Source organism: Protomyctophum bolini (assembly GCF_963924005.1).
Source record: "Protomyctophum bolini genome assembly, chromosome: 1".
NCBI classification, from domain to species: domain Eukaryota; kingdom Metazoa; phylum Chordata; class Actinopteri; order Myctophiformes; family Myctophidae; genus Protomyctophum; species Protomyctophum bolini.
Genome location: NC_137862.1, coordinates 37016691 through 37044190, shown reverse-complemented (window position 1 = coordinate 37044190; position 27500 = coordinate 37016691). Strand labels below are relative to the sequence as shown.

General features: G+C 44.2%; 1 protein-coding gene across 3 annotated transcripts in view; it reads left to right on the top strand.

Moving 5' to 3' along the window:
- The window catches only part of acsf3 (acyl-CoA synthetase family member 3), a 61657-nt gene that overhangs the window by 11839 nt on the left and 22318 nt on the right, over window positions 1-27500 (top strand). For 2 of the 3 annotated variants that reach the window (XR_013964123.1, XM_080764570.1), the window contains exons 6-9: window positions 8954-9051; window positions 9560-9686; window positions 26681-26815; window positions 26945-27056. Coding sequence is in view for 2 of the 3 variants with exons in the window: in XM_080764570.1 (XP_080620696.1) it covers window positions 8954-9051; window positions 9560-9686; window positions 26681-26815; window positions 26945-27056 (472 nt within the window). In the remaining variant the exon portion in view is untranslated. The remainder of the gene's footprint in view (window positions 1-8953; window positions 9052-9559; window positions 9687-26680; window positions 26816-26944; window positions 27057-27500) is intronic. The other variant, XM_080764571.1, reaches the window with a different exon arrangement.

Here is a 27500-nt window from a genome sequence, read left to right as displayed (position 1 = left end):
AATTGCAGCTATAGGTCCATGTGTATTCCAGCCCTATATGCATATTCTAATACAATATTACAAACTTCTTAAAACTTCCCAAGGATAATATGAGCATCAAAGCAATATTTAGATACTTTTTTTCCCTTAAAAAAAAAAAAAAAAGCCGATCTATTAGCTCACAACGTGTTGTGGAGGCGACACGTTGTGAGCTTGCAGATCAGCTATTTGTTTAACATACAACACGTTGTACGGCGAAGCATACGTCAGGCTTCCCTTTTGTTTTTAGCCGAGGCGATGTACACAGTCAACACAGAGTCAGACAGTCAGACAGTCAGACACACATGGCTCCTCTATGCAAAATAAACACTGTACACAACCCGACTTTACGATAATAAGGGACAGTATGTCGGGACACGCTGTTGTCATGTTGATAAGCTTCATGTTGTGCAGCAGCAGTGCCAGTCCTGTTGTCATGTTGATAAGCTTCATGTTGTGCAGCAGCAGTGCCATCCGCAATGCTTTGCACTCCTCCCAAAATCTGTACCCGTAAAAAGTCGGTTGCCGGTGCTGTGACAGACGGCATCGCACACGAGCAACTTGCTCCAGCACCCGGAAAACAAACACAAGCACAGCGGCCAATGGGAAGTGTGCAAAGCATCCAAAGCATGCCCTTTTACAACTTTAACTTTTTAGTTCGCTCCACATCTGAAACGGAGAAGCCGAACCATTAATGTCAGGTTTTCTCAGTAGTAAACTCCTATCCTCCTCCTGTCAACCGCCCTCCTCCTCCCAGCAATGAGCAGCAGCATGGAATCCTCCCTCGTTTGAGTAAGGACGCGCTGTGATTAGCCACAATGGCCAGTGCACTTGTGCAAGACGTGCTGTGATTGGCCAGTAGTAGCTACTTTGAGTGGCAGTCAGTGGGAAATGCTCTCGCCTCAGAATTTACTAGTATTCTGCCATAATAATCATTCTGGGCGGCCCCAGCTGTTGGTACGCAGAAGCGCTTCCCGGTGCTTGATTGACAGCGCATAATTAATTTTGACGACACATGCGCACTGGCACACCACTTATGTGCAGGCCTGGCTATAGGTATGTATACATGTATGTATACATGTAATACATGTACACTGTATCTCAAGTTCAAATACACAGACTTAGATGTACATGGGCACTCATAATATAACAGTATTGTTGTATTTTCTAAACTGGACCCTCGTCTGGTTCTGACAGACTGGTAGTGTGTGCAGGCTGGGTGGTGTGTGATAATCCAGTTGAATTATTCCTTTGGTACGGTGACTGCGGCGGGTCCGGGAGAACAATAACGCGACACAGGACAGTATCACGCTAAAGGTTCACCAAGTTTATTACACAAATAGGAACATATATAGTGCTGGATCATAAAGACGTGACAACAAGATATGAGACAAAGTACCGTGCCTAATGCAGCAAGGCTGACCTTGCTGGCACTGAGATGTCTCTCGTAGCCTATTTACAGTATACAGTATGCTACAGTACAGGCAGTACACAATACATATCAAGTACACTGTATCTGAAGTTCAAATACACAGACTTAGATGTACATACAACTCATAATATAACAGTATACTGTGGGAGGTCGGGTGGGAAATACAACTCAGAGTGCAGTTTCAGGGGTTAGACACACGATGGCGCCCCTTGCTTTATTTCTCCAACAGGTTCAAACAAAGTCAGTTTTCACAAACAGAACTCAGACAGTAATATTCTTTGCATGAGGTCCCGGTTCCGAGGCGGGAGTCGTCACTGCAGAGGATGAGAGGGGATGTTAGCATACGGTCAGAGCACAAGGTAAGTACAAAGTTGGGGCCTGAGACACCCGGTCTAGGCAGTCTACCAACTAGACCTTTGTATAACTCTTTCTCTTCTTCTTTTCCAGGTTCCAGAGGAGGCCAGGAGGCTCCCCCGGAGGTAGGTAAGGGGGTGCGTATCTTTCTCTATCCACAAGGCACAGAGGAGTACTTTAGAGTAGAAGTACTCGGATACGGGGTGGTGAGTAATTAGAGTAAAAGTACTTGGTATGGTACCGGGCGGGGATGGTACGGAGGGCCCCTTAGGCTCGGCCAACAGGAAGATACACAAGCATTTATATTCTTATTTCTCTCTATCTACTGGGTGGCCGTGTCGGTACGACAACGGCAGTCAGGGGGTTAACACAAAGTAAGCGCTCTAGTTTCTAACGGTCTTCTTTCACCGGGCCTGGCGGCGCAAGCCAACTTAAAGTCTCTTCAAAGGGTGAAATAAACATAACACGGGCCTGTCTTCTTTCACAGGGTGGACGTGACACTTTATCTAGAGCCTGCTAGCTTCCATTAGTCTCTACGGGGTTATCTTCATTCAACAATCTTCAGTGTACAACACCACGGTGACACTCTTCATTCACAGTCTTCATTTAGCATCGACAGGGGGACTTCCTTCATTCACAATCTTCGTTATTATCCTTAGCTGCTCATTTGCCACTATGAGTGCCTCTTCTTAATAACACGGGTGATAGATAGTGAACGGTTTGTCTTACTGCGACCTTATGGAGCTGTTGAGCTGCCGTTTCCATACGAGGGTCCCGTCTCCGCACTCGTCCCCGATACGAGCCAGGTGGGTCTCCAGCAGGTATGCGGCTCTCCGTGTATATTTGTCTATGGGGGGCACACGCTCCTGTGTGTGCTTCCAGCCCCACTCCTACAAGCCTGGTGATGTGAGAATATAAGAGAGCAATTGAGTGGTGATACAAACGATCAAACAATAAACATAGTCCATACGTGAGAGTCCATAAGTGAGAGGAGTGTGGACTTACCATCCAACGCCGAGTGGACGGCATATGCTGCGCGAGCGTCTGTGTGTAGCAGGGATCTGATACTGCTAGGTGCGCAGGTTGTTTATAAAGGGCGCGGCTGACAGGCTGCGGCTGTCCTTAATTGCTAACCAGGGCGGCGGCCGGAATGAGGCGCAGCTGATTTAGAATTGCTCTGGGATAGTACACTGAGTCTATGACACGGCCGTGGGCGTGCCTGGTTGTCATGGTAACGCGCCCCTCCCCCTGAGGTGAGACCTGACACACTCCACAATACCCAGAGCAACCAATGAGTGGTAATCACAGTTGCCACTCTAACCACTCCTTTAACCCATTTTGGGGGCGGGAACCCCTTTTGGTGTTAGCATTATGTCATGCTTTAGCTATTGAAAAATAGCAGTTCTAAAACGGGTTGTCCCAATACTTCATTCTGATTGGCTGGTTACCGTCACGTGACCGGTGTAAATTTCACCGATAACCCACTCCTTCAATCACTTTGTATCATACTGTAGCCTTGTAGCTGAACTGGGGAAGGGGAGCGCTTGATTGCTTTACAAACACATGCCGTGTGGGCGTCTAAGCACCGCCCGGCTCATATGACTGTGAATGTGTGGCTCCAGGCAGCCCCGTAAATACATCAAGCGCTATTCTCCCGTCACATAGGCTACTTGCTGAGCTCATAGCGTGCCACCGAGTGGCGCGCTACGAGCTTGTAGGTCTGCTATTTTTGAAAACTGTCAGGATTTAGAAGACATTTTTAGAATCTGATCTCAGGTCAAAATGCGTTAAAGAAGCACCATTGTTCTGTGCGTTAGAATCTGGTCTCAGGAGGCAGAGGTTTTATAAGTCAGTGTGCATAGCCTAATCCTCAGATTCTAATGTCCCCGTGCTGGAACCAACGTGGACGACGAGGACCCAGATGGGGAATTATTGATTATGCTCTGATGTTAATGGAATGTATTATAACTAGAATTTCGCCGGCCTTTGGCCGGCGAATCCTAGTTACATTGCAGCGCAATATGGGAAGAAGGAAATTGCGTTGACAGAGTTGACAGACTCCACTTCATGTTTCAGCGGTGTTTTTAAACTCAGTAGTGTGCCCTGCACATGTAGTAACGGATGGGTTATAAATTATTATAATAACAGAAAGTGTTTTTTATTTCTCATAAATACGCAAACATGGTGAAACAACTACAGTCACAGAGAGCAGTGCCAAGGTAGCTGCTGCCTGCTAACGATGCAAACAACAGCCTTGCCTGTCGTGTGTGTGTGTGTGTGTGTGGGGGGGGGGATAGCACTAATTTTCGACATTTTACTGTGTCATAAATATTTACATCTGTAGCCTATATTGTGATTACATTTGACCGTACATTTGACTCTTGTGTTATATTCTTGTGAAATATTCAGTAAAGTATTGTGGTGAAATATTCACCCCAAGTTGATAAGATATGCAGAGAATATAATACCAAGAAGCCCCAGTTTGAAATGCATTAGGCCACACTGCCACAGACCCCCATTTGATACCATTTGCTCTCTGGGAAAATCAGGGTCCATTTGGTTCCATTTGTATGCTCTTGGAGTATGATGACTGTGCTAACAGTATTATCATAAAATATGTCTCAGTTTGAAGATTCAAAAAAACATATTTCATATGTGTGAGCTTGTAAAGTAGAACGTTCAACCTAGAGACAGTGTTGCCAAGTCTGATCATTATAAGCTACTTTGGACTTGTTTATCTATTGGTAGTCCTTGACATGGAAATGTTTGAGTTCCACTGCTCTGAAACAACATTAGACAACAAAGTTTGACAGTCAACACTCTAATTGATTATTTTAAGACTAATTTCCGGACCATTTCTGATTTACCTACTTTGAACTGGCCTATTAACATTTTTATAGACCTGGTTGCTTGTTTCACTCTCACATCCACGATATGTGGCAACCCTGGTCCCTGGTTTGTTTTGGTTTGCGTGGATGTTTTTTTGTGTTGCTTTAGCATCTTTAGCACAGTAGCTGCAGCAGCTGCTGCTGTCATGTGGAAGCAGGAGGGAAAAAGAAAAAAAGACGAAAACACACAGCATTGCGCGCCCGCAGATCTGCCCTTAAACGGCAGATCTGTCGTTTTATGGATCATAGAACGAACGTACCGGTATGCTGTTAGCTTGTTGCTAACGGGACCCCCCCCCCCTCTCTCTCTCTCTCTCTCTCTCTGACGTTCTCTCTCTCTCGCTCGCGCGCGTTACTCTAACACGTCTTTCTGTCTTTCTCTCTCTCTCTCTCTCTATGTCAGAAAGCGTTGTCAGTTTACTCACAGCACAGCACCGTCACTCCTGTCAGTTATTTCGTCGTGTATTGGTAGCCTATATGAGCCCAATATTGGCGTTACGCATTTCACTTGAATAATGTTGTGTGCGCACGTGCGCACGCTGAGAAAGACAGTTATTTAATGAAACTGAAAATTATAACGTGCTGCACTGCTGTCTCGCCGCCGTATAGCCATTCCTGTGTGTGTGTGTGTGTGTGTGTGTGTGTGTGTGTGTGTGTGTGTGTGTGTGTGTGTGTGTGTGTGTGTGTGTGTGTGTGTGTGTGTGTGTGCAGGCGTGTGTAGTCGGCATTGGCTGGCAGGCGAAAATAGCAAAAGCTATACGTGTAATGTAAATATTTCGGCACAATCCAAGTAGTGACAATGAACAAACTGAAAATTATAACGTGCTGCACTGCTGTCTCGCCGCCGTATAGCCATTCCTGTGTGTGTGTGTGTGTGTGTGTGTGTGTGTGTGTGTGTGTGTGTGTGTGTGTGTGTGTGTGTGCAGGCGTGTGTAGTCGGCATTGGCTGGCAGGCGAAAATAGCAAAAGCTATACGTGTAATGTAAATATTTCGGCACAATCCAAGTAGTGACAATGAACAATGTTGATTTAACTAAGGGATTCGCTGAGTGTTTTATTTTGTAAATACAGGGATTTAGAAGGGATAAGCAAAATAGTGAGCCAATAATTTCTCCCCTTCCTTCTGTCTGTTATCCTGCGAGAGCCCTAAAAAGCAAGATGGCTGATTGTGAGACTGAAAAGTAGTGTGGGGGCGGGCCTGGTGGGCCTATGAGAACACAGAGCAGTGTTGCCAGGTTTGCGAATTGTAAGCGAGTTGTAGTGTGTGTAAGTAGCGTGGTTAAAAGGCCTTGTGGCCTTGCTGTTGGGGCAACAGCACATGTCGTCCAGTTTTTGTCGACCAGTTTCTGTCCACTGCTTTTGGCACGTGATCAACTTTAGCATTGTATAAAGAGATATGGGAAAGTAACGATGTATATATTCTCTCTTTTTTCATTCTATTGCAGGTATAAAATCTAGCCTGACTATACCTGAATACTAACATCAATCACTGCTATATATAATTGGTCATTAGGACACTTTCAATGTCTTAATAGCACAATTAATCTGTTATCGTGACTATCTGAAAGCAGGGAGATTTAAGGTCAAAACTCTGCAGATGTTAGGGATTTTAGGGATGTGTCACTAAAATGTTATGTTATGTTTATTGTATCCGATGAATTATTAATAAAACTATCAAAGACACTGTGTAGTACAGTACGTGAAGGTATGTCCAAAGCTTGAATATTAACTATTACGCTCTTCTGGGAACTTAGGGGGTCCTACACAGTACAGTATGTATTGTACAGTATGCATAAATCATAGCACTATGACACACACACACACACACACACACACACACCCCCCAGGTTCTTTGTCATTCAGCGTGAGTCTTTACAACCTGCCTATACCCTTTGAAATGGCAATCAATCTCACTAAAGCATCGGGACCTGAACGCTACTACATGCCTCCAACATTTCCCAGGCTCTTGGTATGAAAGAAAAGTGATAGAGAGGGTTGGAACAAGGGAGAGAGATTGCCCGACGCCGAGCCATAAATGGATTTTGGAGACTTTGAGATTGAGGGAGAGGAGCCTGTTTTTAACACACAGAGGCTCGAAGGTTTTTGCTGGGCAGGGTGAGGACCCATAGACGATTACCCAGAAGACACCTCTTCACCCCTGTCAGAGAAAAACATCTGACAGATGGACCAATTTTATATTCTGCTTTTGTAACCTTTTATTTACCAGACTGGTCCGAAGTAGGCTTTACCGAGAGAAGTAGGCTTTGAAAACCTGGCAGCATTCCTTGTCAGTATTTTAGATCCATAGTATGCATGCACGCACTCCATGCATAGCACATCCCGGTCTGACCTGTTCACATTATCCATAAATGTCCAATTTAGGTTGCTGAAGTGTGCTGTGTGCATCTACAGTATGCTGAGTTATTCTATAGCAATATAGGCAGTCGTTATACTGTAGCTTGTTTCTCATCCAGATACTAGCTTGTTTATTATTTCCGTGCCCTTTAATAGGCAGTAGAGATATGTTTGTGGTCAGTGCCTTTTGTGCGTGCGTGCGTGTGATCGTGTGTGTCTGAGTGTGTATGATGCTTGATGTTGCCAAACAGACCAAGAGTGGATTAGATCAATACGAAGCAAGAGTCAGTCTTTAATCAGGACCTGCCCTGCTCTTTATTGGGTGAGCACTGGCCTGTGAAATGGCATAATGGCCTTAAGTAACACACACACACACACACACACACTCGCACGCACGCACGCACGCACACATGCTCATGCGCGCCTGTCTTTTTTCTTATTTCTTATCTCCAGTGTTGGGGAACGTTAACTTCTAACAGTATTCCTTTACTTTACAGTATAACCACAATTAAAAAGTATTAAATTACATTACAAGATTACCTTCTGAGAAAAGTAAAAACCCACCTGCGATGAAGTTTGGTTAGAAAAAAGAAAGAAGAGTGTTGTGGAGCTGTACTGGGCTTCACCATGACTAATTTGCATTGATGTTGATCTCCTCCTTTCACCAATACATCCAATTACTAAAGGATAAACTCTCCATCTTCTCTCAATCTCTGTCATTTCGGAATGTAAACAAGACCAGCCGTGTGTCACACCAAAAGTGGTGACCTATTGAATACGGTAGATTAGAATGATTACTCAATCACCACAGATTGCAAAGCATGGGTCACTGATGTTCGTGTAACACCAGCGATCTAATTGCAAACTAATCCGTTAGGTTACTCCGTTAACCAAGAAGGTATTCTGTTACAGTAACAGCGTTCTTTGTAATGCTGTTACCCCCAACACTGCTTATCTCAGCAAGTCACACATGCACAAACACACATGAACACACAGTGGAGGACTGTAGGTATCGCTTAGAAGAATGTTCTAATTTACATGTTGTATTTGACCAAAATGACCCTTCATATAAACTCTTAAATATAACTTTAGTCATTACTTATTGTTTTATTGCAGTCAATCATCCTCTGACTTCCATTAATTAATCCTCAAGCTAAATAATTACTTGTATGTGAATGTTTCATCTGTATTATGATTATATTGCAGTTTTGTTCAGTTAGATGCTTTAGTAATTTATTCTTTTTTATTTCGTGATCCTGTAGGTGACTTTCCAAGCAAAGAAATAATAAAAGTATAACTTCAATAAATCCTGTGCACTGATAGTGTGGAACTCTGTTGGAGGATGTGACACCAAAACGGCCGCAGAATGTTACAGACGTTTGATGACAGTTGCGTGAAAAGCTGCTGTTTGGGGCAGAATGTCTCTAACAGGGCTGTGACCCGAGGACTGAGATGGATGCCTTTATGGTTTATGGTGTTGTGATGCTCATCAAAGCATTTAGTGAGCACTCATGCCCTGTGGATGGGTGTAACACAACACTCCCATAGAAATGCTTCCCGAAAAAGTGTACACACTAGTAAAATCATATAAAGGTTTACTGTGTACCTCCATAGTTTGTCCACTAAGGAGCCAAGTGGTCGTGGATATGATTGACAGGAACTCTGTCCCTTGCTGAATTATGTTTAATTTATACATATAGTCATACAATGGATAATATATAGACGGTTTACACGCTCCCAATGGGTGGCGATGTGACACACTTTTATTTTCCAGGGTTCAGCTTTGTCATACAATTAAATATAAATCAGGCTTTCACAGGTCTCATTTATTGTAACATATGTTCTGGAATGCGAGCACGTACAATTCTTTTGATTATGTGTGCGTGTTGATTGTTCATATTGGCAGGTGCAGTAGGTTTGCCTCTTCCTGACGTGGAGGTTCGCATTGTCATGTCCAATGGCACCAGTACCACCATTGTAGAGGGCAACCACAGAGGCACACAGGTAACCACTAACTGCAAATGTCTGTCTAATTTCAACGCTAAAGAAAAGTTCATATGAAAATGTAACAAAAATCTAAAGTCACTAATAGCTTGTTTGTGGTATATTCTAAAAACAATCCAGACAATCCAAGGGAAGGCTGATGGTTTGTTTGCTTTTATAACAAATATCTCAGTTGCCCATGAGAAATATCTCAGTTGCCTGTGTGTGTGTGTGTGTGTGTGTGTGTGTGTGTGTGTGTGTGTGTGTGTGTGTGTGTGTGTGTGTGTGTGTGTGTGTGTGTGTGTGTGTGTGTGTGTGTGTGTGTGTGTGTGTGTGTGTGTGTGTGTGTGTGTGTGTGTGTGTGTGTGTGTGCGCGCATGCGTGCTCCTGTCACCCTTTGTCACTCTCTCCCTGTGTGTGTACAGTATGTGTGTCTCTCTCACTCACACACACACACACAGGCACATGCAGAGTTGCAGACAGACTACATTATGTCCATACCTGTCTGTCTGTCTGTCCGTCCGTCCAGGTGCACCCAGGCCTGGAGGGTAAGGAAGGGGAGCTGCTGGTTCGAGGTCCGTCTGTCTTCAAAGAGTACTGGAACAAGCCTCAGGAGACCACAGATTCTTTCACTGCTGACGGCTGGTTCAAAACGGGTACCTTCCACCTCCTCTCACACATATTCCTACTGAGTAAAACACACTTTCTCTCACTAATTGCATCTATGCGAGGCGTTCTGTCAGAGACCATTCTTTCTTTCCATCTGTACTTTAGGGCTTGAATTTACACACAGTGGGATGGCAGAATGTTTGTGTGTGTGTGTGTGTGTGTGTGTGTGTGTGTACATGTTCATGTTCATGTTCGTGTGTGTGTGTGTGTGTGTGTGTGCGCACGTGTGCGTGCCCGTGGGAGTGAGCGTGTGTGCAGCTTTTTGGGGAACTATGAGCGAGTGATAAATGGACTATGTGTGTTTTTGGTGCTGCAGGGCATTTTTCCTCCCTAAGTGGTTGTGACTGCTCTGGGTCTGGAGGAGCTGAGCGCAGCGCAGCGCTTGTGTGTGTGTGTGTGTGTGTGTGTGTGTGTGTGTGTGTGTGTGTGTGTGTGTGTGTGTGTGTGTGTGTGTGTGTGTGTGTGTGTGTGTGTGTGCGCGTGTGCGTGTGTGTGTGTGTGTGTGTGTGTGGTTGCCCCCCCAGGAGCCCCACTTTACTGCAAAACCACTGGGAGATATTAGAGGTGAAATGGGGGGGGGGGTGTCTTGAATTGTCACGTTAGAAGACAAGGAAAGCCATCAGCAAGAGAAGACCTACAGCCTCCACAGGAAAATCCTCAGTGTCTTTTTAACCTTTGAGAGTGTGAAAAGGGCCCTATGAGGCGTCAGGTGGTCAGCTAGAGAGGTGGGATGCAGGGTTGGGCGGTTGGAAAGAGCACTGCAGTATAGTAGGGCTGTAACAGTTCACAACAACACGTCAATGCTTTGTGTGTTTGCAGATCAGGGGAGGGTTTTTTTACGGTAATTTAGCATGACAACGCCATGTGACGAAATATAATTAAACACATTCCCTGCCATTGATGCCGCTGGACATGAAACCCAAAACCAACCGTTAACCGCTATTGATGCCTCAGAACCGCATTGTCTCTATTGATGCCTCAGAACCGCTTTGTCTATTGATGCCTCAGAACCGCATTGTCTCTATTGATGCCTCAGAACCGCTTTGTCTATTGATGCCTCAGAACCGCATTGTCTATTGATGCCTCAGAACCGCATTGTCTCTATTGATGCCTCAGAACCGCATTGTCTCTATTGATGCCTCAGAACCGCATTGTCTCTATTGATGCCTCAGAACCGCATTGTCTATTGATGCCTCAGAACCGCATTGTCTATTGATGCCTCAGAACCGCTTTGTCTATTGATGCCTCAGAACCGCATTGTCTATTGATGCCTCAGAACCGCATTGTCTATTGATGCCTCAGAACCGCATTGTCTATTGATGCCTCAGAACCGCATTGTCTATTGATGCCTCAGAACCGCTTTGTCTATTGATGCCTCAGAACCGCATTGTCTATTGATGCCTCAGAACCGCTTTGTCTATTGATGCCTCAGAACCGCATTGTCTATTGATGCCTCAGAACCGCATTGTCTATTGATGCCTCAGAACCGCATTGTCTATTGATGCCTCAGAACCGCATTGTCTATTGATGCCTCAGAACCGCTTTGTCTATTGATGCCTCAGAACCGCATTGTCTATTGATGCCTCAGAACCGCATTGTCTATTGATGCCTCAGAACCGCATTGTCTATTGATGCCTCAGAACCGCATTGTCTATTGATGCCTCAGAACCGCATTGTCTATTGATGCCTCAGAACCGCATTGTCTATTGATGCCTCAGAACCGCATTGTCTATTGATGCCTCAGAACCGCATTGTCTATTGATGCCTCAGAACCGCATTGTCTATTGATGCCTCAGAACCGCATTGTCTATTGATGCCTCAGAACCGCTTTGTCTATTGATGCCTCAGAACCGCATTGTCTTTTCATTGAATTCATGAATTCATTAATACCTGGCAGTCAATGTTAACTGGTTAATCGAATTGCTGAACTATTTAAAACGATTATTAAAACAATAAAAAGTATAATAATTGATAGTTTCAGGCCCACAATGCAACAGGAAAGGAGGGAGTGATGTTGGACTGTAGAGGGAAGCAGACAGTGGATCTGGACTGTGTGTGTTGGGCTGTAGAGGGAAGCAGACAGTGGATCTGGACTGTGTGTGTTGGGCTGTAGAGGGAAGCAGACAGTGGATCTGGACTGTGTGTGTTGGACTGTAGAGGGAAGCAGACGGTGGATCTGGACTGTGTGTGTTGGGCTGTAGAGGGAAGCAGACAGTGGATCTGGACTGTGTGTGTTGGGCTGCAGAGGGAAGCAGACAGTGGATCTGGACTGTGTGTGTTGGACTGTAGAGGGAAGCAGACAGTGGATCTGGACTGTGTGTGTTGGGCTGTAGAGGGAAGTAGACAGTGGATCTGGACTGTGTGTGTTGGGCTGTAGAGGGAAGCAGACAGTGGATCTGGACTGTGTGTGTTGGGCTGCAGAGGGAAGCAGACAGTGGATCTGGACTGTGTGTGTTGGACTGTAAAGGGACGCAGACAGTGGATCTGGACTGTGTGTGTTGGGCTGTAGAGGGAAGTAGACAGTGGATCTGGACTGTGTGTGTTGGGCTGTAGAGGGAAGCAGACAGTGGATCTGGACTGTGTGTGTTGGGCTGTAGAGGGAAGCAGACAGTGGATCTGGACTGTGTGTGTTGGGCTGCAGAGGGAAGCAGACAGTGGATCTGGACTGTGTGTGTTGGGCTGTAGAGGGAAGCAGACAGTGGATCTGGACTGTGTGTGTTGGACTGTAGAGGGAAGCAGACAGTGGATCTGGACTGTGTGTGTTGGACTGTAGAGGGAAGCAGACAGTGGATCTGGACTGTGTGTGTTGGACTGTAAAGGGAAGCAGACAGTGGATCTGGACTGTGTGTGTTGGGCTGTAGAGGGAAGCAGACAGTGGATCTAAACTGTGTGTGTTGGACTGTAGAGGGAAGCAGACAGTGGATCTGGACTTTGCATTGGCTCTGCAGGCTATAGAAGGAAGAGTTCCACAGCGCTGCACGTTGCTGTCACACTCCATTACAGCCACCGGCCACATAATGAGAGTCTGTGCAATCGGCTCCCCACAGACCAATCCCCATGCCACAGCAAGGCACACATGCAGATATACGTACATGGCATCCACACGCATCACACACACACACACACACGCACACGCACGGTTTTGGTACGGTTCTACACCCATCTATCCTCGTGGAGGATTTAATACATTTTATTAACTTACCATTTTTTGTTGAGTGATGCTTGGAGTTGGACTCTGTTGGAGTCATGCCTGGTAAATATATATGCACTGTCTGCAGGATTAAAAAGTAAAAGCCACGATGGATGCAGATCGCCACCGCCGGACTAATTTAATTAATTCCACCCGGCATCTTGAAAATACTTTGTGTAAAACGCGATCATGATAACTTGTTTTGACGGACAAAGGTAAAAAAGGAGCCTTAAGTTTACTTCGGAAATCCAATCCTTTTTTCTTTTTCCTTCCGGTTGAACCCGGGCCGGAAGTGTCGGCTGTTAAGCCTGTCTCCTAGGCAACGCAGCACGTAGAGGATTCATTTTTAGACGGTGGCGACTACCCCCCCCTAGCGTCTAACATTTGTCACATCACCCAATGTGAATGTGTGGGTACTGGGTTGCCAGTTGCCCGACTGATATCCCCCCACTTAAAGCAGAAACCAGTGCAGAAAATAAATATAAAGCACATGCTTGTTAGGGACATATTCCTGCTTGTTAGGAACATACTCCTTCCACACCAAAACACATGCTTGTTAGGAACATACTCCACTCACACCAAAACACATTGTTAGGAACATACTCCTGTCACACCAAAACACATTGTTAGGAACATACTCCTGTCACACCAAAACACATGCTTGTTAGGAACATACTCCACTCACACCAAAACACATTGTTAGGAACATACTCCTTCCACACCAAAACACATGCTTGTTAGGAACATACTCCACTCACACCAAAACACATTGTTAGGAACATACTCCACTCACACCAAAACACATTGTTAGGAACATACTCCTGTCACACCAAAACACATTGTTAGGAACATACTCCTGTCACACCAAAACACATGCTTGTTAGGAACATACTCCACTCACACCAAAACACATTGTTAGGAACATACTCCTTCCACACCAAAACACATGCTTGTTAGGAACATACTCCACTCACACCAAAACACATTGTTAGGAACATACTCCACTCACACCAAAACACATTGTTAGGAACATACTCCTGTCACACCAAAACACATTGTTAGGAACATACTCCTGTCACACCAAAACACATGCTTGTTAGGAACATACTCCACTCACACCAAAACACATTGTTAGGAACATACTCCTGTCACACCAAAACACATTGTTAGGAACATACTCCTGTCACACCAAAACACATGCTTGTTAGGAACATACTCCACTCACACCAAAACACATTGTTAGGAACATACTCCTGTCACACCAAAACACATTGTTAGGAACATACTCCTGTCACACCAAAACACATGCTTGTTAGGAACATACTCCTTCCACACCAAAACACATTGTTAGGAACATACTCCTGTCACACCAAAACACATTGTTAGGAACATACTCCTGTCACACCAAAACACATTGTTAGGAACATACTCCTGTCACACCAAAACACATTGTTAGGAACATACTCCTGCCACAACAAAGCACATGCTTGTTAGGAACATACTCCTGTCACACCAAAACACATGCTTGTTAGGAACATACTCCTGTCACACCAAAACACATGCTTGTTAGGAACATACTCCTGTCACACCAAAACACATTGTTAGGAACATATTCCTGCCACAACAAAGTACATGCTTGTTATGGACATACCACTGTCAGTGGCTTTGATGCTGGCACTGGCTTTAGAGCAATGTCCCCCAGGCACTCCTAATAGTTAGGATCTGTTAAATGCAAAGGGCAAAATTCAAGGTCTGTGCAAATTTACTCTGCCAATAAATGAAACAAACAACACATGCTGGCATGTGGTCCCCCGGCATATGTCCTGTAGGGATAAAGGTGGAAATGAATTGTAAGAGGCAAGCAGACTACTTATACTTCCTCTCTCACTCTCTCACAACCTTTTCACCCGCGCACCTGCTCCCTCTTTCACTCTGCCGTTGCTCTTTCTTTCCGGCACAGGGATCTCTGACTTGCTAACTCCTGTCAAATTCTCCTGGGCTTTCTGGTATGTTCAGGTCAGTCAGGGAGAAGGAAAGTAGGTGTGTAGGACGAGTGCAGAGACAAGTGTGCACAAAATGTCAAAGAAGAAGGGAAGGTTGTGGTTGTACTTGTGGCACTGTCTATCAGATAGTCTGCACATTATAGTTTTATCAAAACAGCTGATGTGTCACTGCAACTCAAACATTTCAACTGAGAAATAAATATTACAGCAATGTAAATATTTTCATATTTGGCGTGGCCAGTTGTCAGTTCAGAGTGGCTGATTGTGTATTGGGATAGTTCTGAAAAAGTGTAGTAGACTGACTTGCTTTTTGCTACAGTAGGCTACAGTATGTCACTAAAACTATTTTATGCCGATAGTCTGCTACTGTAGACCTGTTTGCAGGTTCATTGTTGAGCTTTTTTTTTGCCGCGTCAGAAGAGAGTTGCAGCAAAAGAAAATGTTTTGTGATGGTTGGGTGATGTTTTCATAACATTTTACAGTTGAAGTTGAAGACCTTATAGATTCTTTTTTACAAAGCTTTCCGGCAATGTACCTGCGGAGATGCCGCAGAGGACGAAGTCTGAGCAGAAAGAGAACAGAGGATTACTGACAGATAGGGAGAGAAGTGTAGTCGGAGCACAAAAGGCAGACGGAGTGCTGAGCGAGAGAGCAGCGTGGTGGTGAAGGAGAGAGAGAGAGAGTTCAGATCAATACGCCGTCTGTTGGCCGGAGGTGTCTGTTCAGCAGCGCCACTGAGCGCTGTGTAGCATGACTGGCAGCTCTATAGGGAGGCTGTCACCCTCTCCAGTGTGCTCTCCTCTCCACTCATCTTCACAGACACCTCTCAGCACATTCATTCATCCCTTATTTCTTCCTTTTTCTTTTTAACCCATTTAGACCTGAGTTAAAAACATTCACTTTGAAAGAATATATATAAGATTTGCGCCACATTTTTACGATTTTTCAAAAATAGCAGACCTACAAGCTCGTAGCGCACCACTCGGTGGTGCGCTATGAGCTTTGTAGATCTGCTATTTTTCAATAAAATGATAGCATAATAATGTTTAAAACACAAAAAGGGGTTCCCGCCCAAAATGGGTGAAAATATACTGTATATATCGTTGCTGTCGAGTGGAAACCTTGTATGTTCCTTTTTTTATTATTATTATTATTATTTTAAAAACGATTCAAAATAATGAAAATAGCCGAGCTTGTAGATCAGCTATTTTCACCACTTTTGTGCAACAACCCCCTTGTATGATGAAGTAGGGTGTTCATGTTCATTTATGAAAAAATACATTCAATGTTCAAATATGAAGATACTAGGTTTCTACCCGACAACAACAGTGTTGTTCTTTCTTTCTGATTGAACCACTGTTCAAAATGTGTTAAACAATTGTTGATCTACAAGATCACAACATGTCGTGATGTGACACTTTCCAAACATATTGACAACCTTTTCGGTAAAAGCTACAGGCTACGAGAGCTTTTATTGAGGGAAAAAGAAGGAACCTTCCTTTTCCCTCAATAAAGTTGCCGCCTGTTGTTCTTGCCTGTCGACTACAAAACAATACTACAACATGACGTAACGATATCATCCGCTCCCGACAGGATCATACAGACTTTTGAAACCGAGACCAGGCTTTCCTCCGAGGTGGTGGAAAGCCTGGTGAGGCGAGGTTAGGGGTGAACTGGATGGGAGCTGGACGGAGCACCACTGTCCAAGACAGTACGCTGCTCCTCCTGGATTATTATAGGCACTCGAATAAACTATAAAGAAAATGCCTGGATATATAAATAAATCAAGTCATTGGGGGGATTGGAGGAAGATGTGTATAGGCCAGGCATTATGGTTCTGTGTAGCGTGCTGGATAATGAAGGCACAGTTGTAGCAGAGAGTAAGCTGTGTTTGGGGACCGGCCATTAGCCTGGCCTGATCTGCAGTAAGAAAGCTAAGGTGGGCTGGGCCGGGCCGGGCCGGGCCGGGCCACTGGAGCCACTTACTGTAGATAACTGGGGGAAAGAATGATATACTTGGAGAGTATCAGACTTCAGAGCAGGGATGTTAACAAGGGTCAAATCACATGGCTTTGTGCTGACGCTGTTGAGAGCATGGTTTATTAAGATGTCTTTCTTATTGCACTTAAAAGCATTTACGCTGCATTTGATGCAGTGTGAATGTCCATGAAGCGCTTTAGCATACTACATTTATTTAGCATGCATGTGCAAAGCCATGTGCAATGCAATGTGAAAGCAAAAATGTGTTTCTACATTCAAGCTAACAATTGTGAGTGACTGGGTTGGAGTAGGCTACACCTGTCGTACTGTTTGTATATTGACAGCCTAGTTTGAAAATTGTGGGCTAACATTTCCTATGCATTCCATTCATGTGTATTATGCATTATGAATGTAGATACTTATATAATCTACTTATAAAATAAATATAGTTGCATGTGTATTATGCATTATAATACATATTATGCGTTATAAGTATGTTTATAATGCATTATAGGAGAACATCCAAACGGGAATCACGCACATCTCAAAAATGTTGACGGGTGCAGGACAAAAATATACATACAGGAAGAAGGTAGGAAGTCTGCACACCGTTCTTTAAACCATTTTGGAAGGGAACCCCTTTTGGTGTTTGGTGATTAGGAATCAGGAATCAACGTTTCGACCCCTCCGGGTCTTCATTCATTCCTGATGAAGACCCAGGCGTCGAAACGTTGATTCCTGATTCCTAATAAAATTGATAGGAGCTTAACCCATTCTGACCTGAGATCAGATTTAAAAAGTGTCTTCTACATCCTGACAGTTTTCTGAAAAAGCTATGTTTCTATGTCAGTCGTTCTTCGATTTTTCAAAAATAGCAGACCTACAAGCTCGTAGCACACCACCCGGTGGCGCGCTATGAGCTTGTAGATCTGCTATTTTTCAATAGCTATAACAAAACATAATGCTTTATTATAGACATGAGATACATAGGAAGTGTTAGCGTGACTTAAATTGTGAGATTACTGTTTTTTTCTTCACAAACAATTGGTACAGTTTAAGTCAACAACTCAACCACATGGCTAACAACTGTAAAGAAAGCCTAACATAAGATAAAAAAAATACACAATGGGTGTGGGTCATCATATCATGTCAGTCGCCACAGAGTCAGGCTCTCATATACCGCTGATGAGTTGCCTCTATTTGTCGTTATTGGAAAGCACCTCAGCTGTGGCTTTTCCTTAGTTGTGAAATGATGTTTTCTCTGTTTTGGGCTTCCTGAGACACTGTGCCCTTGGCGTACGTTGGCCCGGCCATGTGTCTGTCAGATTTGTGTGACGTGGTGGAGAGGAGTGGAATTTAAACTGCAGTCAAGTAGCCCGCTTGACAAAACATGCAGGATCTGAGACGAACATCAATCCTCAACTTCAGCTTGTTATCTGCAGAGGAGACGCAAGCCAGCAAGGAATATAATCAGTAACATTAACATAAAGCAATTCAAGCTCCTTTAATTGCATTATATTAAACAAATTAGATCACTCATCCAAGTGCGACGTGCTTTCTTGTATGGTATTAATTACAAAAAAAAGGAGCTATGACAAAAGTTAAGGATGATAAATAATATCAGAGCTGAGATTTTGGTGGCTGGCTGTCTGTTATTTATCCTCATTAACACTTCCATCTTAGACGTCGAGGCTTTAATGTGTAACATTAATATTCATGTATGCTAAGTGTTTACAGTCACTCTGAAAGGAGGCATGACTCACTGTCAGGTCTTGTTCATCATTGGATAGATAAAACCATCCACTCCAAGTCAGATGTTGGGTGTTCGCAATGTGATTATGAGTTGTGTTGAATGTGGTGATGAACTCTCAGAATCTCTGCTTTCGGGGCAACCATAGCTTAGTGGGTAGACATATTATTGATATAACAGATGTGTAAAAAGTACACAGTAATTTAACTTTGGGAGTGTAACCAAATGGACCCGCTTGTTCGATATTGTACCTCGAAACACATACAGCCGAGCTAGAAAACACCAAAGACAGCTCGGTTCAATATATGTAACATAATTCCTAAGCTTCTACTGTCGCTTATGAGCAGCAAAATTAGTTCCTATGTCTTTGCAAAGGGCTTGTATATTGTTTTTGGATGAATAAAACCACTGGGGCTCCGAACAACATCAACGCTGATTGGCTGTCAGACTGTGAAAAGTGGGGTGAAAGCGAAGGTCGTTTCAGTTGGATTTTCCCAGCTGGGGGCGAAGATACCAGGCCACCGTTGGTTTTGTTCGTGCGACGTCTCGTCTTTGCATTGACTTTTATATATAATCACGTCGCTCTAACTATCCAGGTTTAAATGTAGCTTTACCGCTCCTCCAGAGTACTCCTCATGACCATCTGAGCAGCCTGCATCAGCTTGGTGAAGCTGAAACTGATTTCCCGTCGCAGGATTAACAAAAGGTCTCCCCATCCCTTTAGGATCCAGGATTAACAAAAGGTCTCCCCATCCCTTTAGGATCCAGGATTAACAAAAGGTCTCCCCATCCCTTTAGGATCCAGGATTAACAAAAGGTCTCCCCATCCCTTTAGGATCCAGGATTAACAAAAGGTCTCCCCATCCCTTTAGGATCCAGCGTGGAATGTGGAATGTGAGCGTAGTTGTTCTGGATAGTACAGGAAGAACATCTCATTGAAATAAGAGTACATTTAATCATCAAGTGCAATACATAGATGTGATCTGATCTGGGTGACACTGGTACCGAGGACATATTCACGTCTTAGATTTTCATCTTAGATTTTCATTAGTAAACACTAGTACACACAGTAGAGCATGACACAATAGTAGCAGTGGTCTGGTCTGGTCTGAAGCTCTAATGGAGCGCCCATGAAATATGAGCGACATGACTTCTATGTCTTCTAACTGATTTGAGACTTTTCTGGTTGTCTCTCTGTTAGGTTCAACACCTTTGTCAGCGAGTAGCGACGCCAGTAGCTGTCATGACTGAAACGTGATTGGGATGGTGGCTGTGGCCTTTGTCATGTGTCACACTCTGCCCTTTCCTGTCCTTCCTTTGCTTTCATAGACTTCAGCTTCCCTTACCGTGTGTGTGTGTGTGTGTGTTCTTGTGGGCACTTACTATTTTTTCTTATCTTCTACTTACTTACATAAATTATGTAAGTGACACGTTTATCTGTTTAGGTCAGGACATCTTCATATTTACTCAAGTCTTCATATTCACGTACTACAAGTCTTCATACAGATTTGTCCCCATAACACATCATCCATCAGTGTACTATAGAAAGCACATTCCAGAGATCAAAACACAGTTGACATCTTTGATTTGTTTTATTTATTTGATTTGGGTTTTATTCATGTCACAGATTAGCTTTTTTTTATCTCTCAAATAACAAAATTACAAATAATATATTGTTGCTGTCGGGAGGAAACCTCTTAACTCCATTTTTGAGGTTTTTGATTTTTCTTTGTTGCATAAATCGGTGCTATTGAACACCCTTTACGTCTGTGTGTAGTTTCGAAAATATTGAATCAATGGAAAGTAGTAAAAAACGCTTTGGACAAAACCTCTTAACTCCATCGCACCCTAAAACGGTCTGCTAAAACAGCTAACTCCACCACCTCTCTCCCTCTCATGCAAGTAATTGACAATATATAAAGTCACAACACCAACTTTGATGAGGCAGTATTGCTTTGTTTTCAAAATATAAGGTTTTCTAAATTTCCTGAAAAATGTACATTTCGGAGTTAGGTGGTTTCCTCGCAACAGCAGAGATAATGTAATATGGAAGAAACAAATTCCCAGTTCATGAACAGTAAAAATATATATTTTTTGTCTTTCTGGAAAAGCCAGCATTGTCTTTTTCCCCCTTTCTCAAAGACGATTGCTCTGCCCTCTATCCACAGTTCAAGTCTTTACTGGTCTGTTTTTATTTCTTTTTTTTTCCACACTAGTGTGCCTTCACTTTCTTTAATGCCTCAGAATGAGATGAAAGCCCAGCGCAATTAGGCTTCTTATCGTTTTAATTAAGAAAGCCATTCGTCCATATCTGCCTCCAACGCCATAACATATAATGGCAGAGAGGCTCTGATGCCTGAAGTGGGGTGTGTGTGTGTGTGTGTGTGTGTGTGTGTGTGTGTGTGTGTGTGTGTGTGTGTGTGTGTGTGTGTGTGTGTGTGTGTGTGTGTGTGTGTGTGTGTGTGTGCGTGCATCCTGGTAACACAATTCCCAACAATCTCCCTCCCTCCCTTCTTTCCTCTCTTTTATCAGTCTGTGTTCTCCAATCACAATTCCCACTCGTGGGAACAAGCTCTTCCATCCCTGCTTATTTTCCCTCTCTTCAAAGATACAAGGTCAAACAGTTTGGCAGAAGACAGTACTTCAAACTTATTTGATGTGTGCTGTCTGAATGTCTCTTTTAAACCGTTCTGATCAAACACACTGCACATAGAAGCTGCAGATAACAATCTGCAACTTTTATTCAAACCTATAGGTGAAATATCTGCGTCCGGGCTAAGACAGAAAGCCTGTTAGGGAAGAGGACCTCTTCCCAAGAGGATATATTGCACTTTGAGCTTCATGCAATAGCACTTGTCAACCAGTCCTACGGAGTCCTACCTGAGTCTAAATGTCTCAGTAGAAGAGCAGGGAGACCACCACAGTTGTGTCAATAATACAGTATAGCATACTGTACGTATTGGTCAAAATAATGTTCACTAAAACAAGTTATGGATTGCAGATTTAATGCTGTTTTGACTATTTTATATTTCCGCATGAAGGTGTCATTCACAAAGTTTCAAAACATACACCACCCACCCATGTGACCCCTCCCCACACACACACACACACACACACACACACACACACACACACACACACACACACACACACACACACACAGTATCTACTAACGGTATACAGTACATGTATACAGTACATGACATGGACAACGCAAACACCTTATCAATGTATCTATTTGTGAAACACACATTATTAGCCCAAACAATTTACATAACAGTCCTACTGTACATGTCCGCGACTGGGAAATCATTCCTTCCTTTTCTCACTTACCCCTCCCCCACCCCCCCACATCTCATCCGTGCCTAAAAAAGGAGAAGGGGGGAGGAGGACTGTAAATACATTGTTACTGGTTGTTAACACCCAGCTAGTTCCTTTACTCCCCCTCTGTAACCCCCCCCCCCCCCCAGTCACCCTAGCCTATCAGTGCAGCGCAGTGGTCTGTGAAGAAATTCCCAATATCTAAATTTACACACTGTATCAATCTTGTTTAATAGACTGGAAAGCTTATAGCCGCCGCGGCGAGCCGGCAGAGAGGCCAGCGGTGATAAATTGTCGGCATGCAGGCGACAGCCGCCCGTGATGTATAATGAAATATTTATGATTTATCCCGGCTAATAAACTGAAATGAAGTGCGTGATGTATGGGAACAGATGGGCCCTCTATTGATGCCGAGGAGGCACAGAGGCAAAGAGAGGCAGAGGAGATAGGTGGAGGAGGAGGCTGCGAAGAGGAGGAGACGGCATGAGAGATGCAACCGGAGAGGAGGAGGTGCTGAGAGGGGAGCAACGAGGAGATGGAATGAGGTGGTGTGTAAATATGGAGGGCAGGAAGGAAGAAAACAACCACACTGTGAAACCCTCAGTGTTCATTTAACTCAGAGTACCCTTACGGGTCCATTTAGTTACATTCGTACACACTCGGCTACCAATGGATAAATGAACACTGAGGATTTGACCGTGTTAACATCTGGAAGAGTAGCCAAAGAGGGATACAAGGTGCAATAGAGGAGTGAATAAGGGGAAGGGACAGGATGATGGTAGTTTTCTGTGATGGTTCTGTAGAAAGGATAGCGCCAGTGGTTTTGAGCCTTTGGTTCCATTGACGTAGGCGTAGGGCCTCGTTGTCCTAGTATATACTTAAGTAAAAGAGAAAAGAAAAGAAAAACTCCCAGTAAGGTGCAGATCTCCTCAAAGGCAGCACAAATGTGTTCCAAAATCTGTTGATAATTTTCTCTTATTTAAGTTGTTGATTTGTTTATGAAGTGGTGTCTGCCAAATTTGAAGCTGTGCTTTTGCATGACTTGTGTTTATGAATAAGTTGGAATATCTATGGAGGAAATGTGCTAGCCTACTGTAGCTGCTCTATACCACAGTTTTTGAGCGCTGCCTAGTGCTCCTAACTGTGTGTGTGTGTGTGTGTGTGTGTGTGTGTGTGTGTGTGTGTGTGTGTGTGTGTCTGTGTATGTGTGTATGTCTATCTGTCCCTATGTCCCGAGTATGACCTATTGACCCCTGCAGCTGTTTTGAGCATTTGGCTAATTGTGGTCGCATTGGAGGGTCAATGACACACACACACACACACACACACACACACACACACCAGGAAGGTGTGCTTAAGTCAACAACTATGCTTGACTACATGCACCCCTCACTTCACATTTCAGGTGAGATTTTCCACACTTTAGTTCAATAGTTAGTTCTTAGGTATATGAACAAGCAGACCAGGAAGTTAAACAACTAGAAAAAGTGCCCCTGACCAAGGCAGGTCACGTTGTGGCCTCCAGGTGGCGCTATAATAGGCCAATGTAGAAAGGGTGCCACTTGTTCTTATGCCTTTGATGGAAATTGGATGATTTGATGCATTTTGTTCCACCTGTTGGTGGCGCTATAACAGGCCAATGTGAAAACGGTGGGATATATATCAACCTAGTAAGAAAGTGTGTGAAAGATTTCACGTAAATTGCACGCTGCGTTGATTTGATTTGAGACTTTTTGTTCAAAACGGGCCAGTCCTGCAAACTTTGAAAGCCAATGTTAGCCAATTAGGATGGAATATGAAATATCGGACAGATCCGTCTTGAGCACATTTTGCAAAATCTGGAGGAGTAATAGCAGAAATACAAAAGTCGGCCTCCTGGTGGTGCTATAACAGGCCGTTCAGGACATTTTTGGGCAGAGGTTCATCATTGGCATCTAGGGAGTGTGTGTGTGCAAAATTTGGCATGGATCGGGCCAAAGGTGCCTGAGATTAGCTGGTAACGGACGGACGGACGGACGGACGGAGTGCAAAACATACTCTCTCCGGATGCCTTCGGCCTGGTCAATAGGGACAATAGGGACTTTAAGCAACGACTGTTTTCAGGACGGCTCCGCTAGGCGGAAGTACAGCGGCCATGACGCAATCACCGTAGCTGTCAAAATCATTAAGCAAACAGCCGTCGGCGACGGCAACATTGGTTCCCATGGTGACGCGTCTATGCAGCATGTGCGTCGAACATAAACACGTTCTTTTTTTTTTAACACGCCGTCACGCGTCAGCTAACTAGCCGATATTGCTTAATTCTTACATGCGCTGGACATGATCAGCAGTGGAAAGAGGAAGGTGCTGGAGCAATCTGTGTTATTCTAAACCAGTTTTAATAAACATGGTTAATATGACATATATGGTATTAGTGTTATTTCTTCATTCAGAGCATTCCAACACATTACACAGCATAAGAGAGGTGATGGAGCAATTGGTGTAAATGTATGACAGCTATAATTGCAGTAAACATGGTTATGACATGGCGTTGTATAGACAGTCCGTGTAAGTGTGGGTTCTGCCGTAGTAGAAAGGGCTGCGACGACAAGCAGGTTCATGTATCGAGCACTGGCCATCGCCGTCTTGACAAATGTGATGAGGTCAGCATATTTGGGCAAGCGGCTATGGCCGTTTTTAGCCCTTAGTTTGACATGTCACATGCTACTTAAAGCATGATGAAATGTTGATGTTTTTGCCTTATACAGGATGTTAATGGGTATGGTCACATATTATGCTAACAACTCAAATTGCTCAACGTGCAACTTTTATCAACCAAGCTTAATCTCATCTTCTCAGCCTAGATGAAGTTTATACTAACCAACATTTCTGGGTCTAACATGGGACTTATGGGGGCTTCCAGTAGACTACTACAGGCTAGAATGTAAGCGGGAATGTTGAGTGGAAAAGGGGTAAAAAATGATTGGCTACTGTAAAAATTGTGATTTATTTAATTCACAAACAGGCAGACAAATAGGCAAAAACATAACCTCCTTGGCAGAAATAACTATACTTACAGCTAAAGACATCAAATATTAAAGTCATCATGCTTCCATGTTGTCAGACTAGTATCACTCTCCATAGTGAATACGGAGAGTGATAATGTGCAATGTGCCGTAGTGTGAACAGCATGCAGGCAGGGGTGCAATATCTACTTTTTTTCTTTTTTTTAGCAGACAGTAGGCTGACAGGAAATGGGGAAGTGACATGCAGTAAAGGCCGTCGGGACACTGGCCGTGTCCTTTTAAGGTAGCCTCAGAAACAAGGTAGATCACAATGTGTCATATTATGTCCTTCTCCTGCCTGAGATATCTCACACAGCGTAGTACCTTGTGGTTGACGCTGGCCGCTTGGCGCTTGTCCTCATCCAGTTTCCAATTAATTAAGGCTGATGATGCTCCAGAATGACTCAGAAAGAAGGTGCACAAGGTGGCATGAACCTTAAGCCTAAAGCTTAAACCTAAATGATCATTTCTGCTTTAAAGCAGTTATTTTTTGCAAGCATGACTGTCAACGTGATGAAGAATAAATTAATTATTAGGTTAGAGTGTAGACATCAACCCTTGCATCTACTGTATCTAAATAAGCACCTGCTTCATCTTGACCCCATCAGGCACCTTGCACGCATGCACGCACACCCACGTGCAGTCATTCACTCACATCTCTTCTACTCCTCCTTGGGCCCCAGCTGTGGACTCTCACGCGTTAATAAGCCGTTAGGATACCTTCCTACCTTCTTTTGTCTCCTCTTGGAGCCCAACGCTCCCGTTCTTCTCCCCTTCTGTCTCTCGCCACTAATCCATACGGATCCATTTCTTCTGCACACCATCCTCTGGCCCAGATGAGCCCCTCACACCACATACTGTACTGTACTGTACTAGTCCACACCGTGCGTTCTACTGTTGGTGTAAGTTCCACAAGCAGTCAGACCCTCATTACTAACTATTATTTGTTACTAGACCGGTGCCCGGCTGTAGAGCACTGATAGTTGGAGATCCATGCCTCACCCGGCTATGCAATACCCGTTGTACCCGTGTCAGAGTACCCGTTCCACCCATCTGTCTATGTCCCTTTTATGCCCATATATGGAGTTCTGTGTCAGGCATGCCCAAATATGGAGTCTATGCAGATGTCAGAATGATGTCAGAACTCAGAACAGGCCAGCTCCATACTGTATATGCATGGAGGTCAGGTCCAGATCCCAGACAGAGGCCTTTTGTGGCGGTTCTGGACAACCGTGGGTCCGACGGACTGGACACCGGGCACTGCACTCCCTGTGGGGGTGTGGAACGTGCGTGTCAATTTGAAGTTGGCGGGCGAACAGTTCTCCAGTTACGTGGATTATAGACGTATACACGTACACACAGACAGAGACTTGGTGCATTTATAGATAGATGGTTAGCTTTGACTCTTTCTTTACTGTACATAACTGCTGCTATGTGTGTATATTATGTAGATATCTTTGATTTCTTTCTTTGAAATGTACTTTTCTGTTTTTCTCCTTGCTCTCACTCCCCCCCCCCTCCCCTCCCCTCCTGAAAACAACAAATGATGAAGCTTGCACAAAAACGAATTTACCCACTTCTTTCCACCTGTAAAAACCATGTGATGTAATAATGGAATGTATTCAGATTATTTCTGATTCGTTTTATTTCTGTCTGTCTCTCTTTTGTTTTTCGACCCCTTTCCCCCCCGTAGGTGACACAGCGGTTTATAGGGATGGCGTGTACTCCATCAGGGGCCGCACCAGCGTCGACATCATCAAAAGTGGCGGATTCAAGATCAGCGCCCTTGAAGTGGAGCGCCACCTCCTGGCCCACCCAGACATCACAGGTCAGGAGGGGTCACATATCACATTGCAAGGCTATAAGCAGCCAGTCAGGAGAAGGTTATACACTCAGGATACAAGTGTTTGATCTAAGTGTCTTCCTGGTGGTCGGCGTTGTCCTTTCTCCTTTTCAGATGTGGCTGTGATTGGCACCCGGGATGCCACCTGGGGTCAGAAGGTCACCGCTGTGGTGCAGCTAAAGAAGGGACAGAGTTTGACCCTGGCTGAGCTGAGGACCTGGGCAAGGTACTGTAATGTGTACTGTAATGTGTACTGTAATGTGACAGAGTTTGACCCTGGCTGAGCTGAGGACCTGGGCAAGGTACTGTAATGTGTACTGTAATGTGACAGAGTTTGACCCTGGCTGAGCTGAGGACCTGGGCACTGTACTGTAATGTGTACTGTAATGTGTACTGTAATGTGACAGAGTTTGACCCTGGCTGAGCTGAGGACCTGGGCAAGGTACTGTAATGTGTACTGTAATGTGACAGAGTTTGACCCTGGCTGAGCTGAGGACCTGGGCAAGGTACTGTAATGTGTACTGTAATGTGACAGAGTTTGACCCTGGCTGAGCTGAGGACCTGGGCAAGGTACTTTAATGTGTACTGTAATGTGACAGAGTTTGACCCTGGCTGAGCTGAGGATCTGGGCAAGGTACTGTAATGTGTACTGTAATGTGACAGAGTTTGA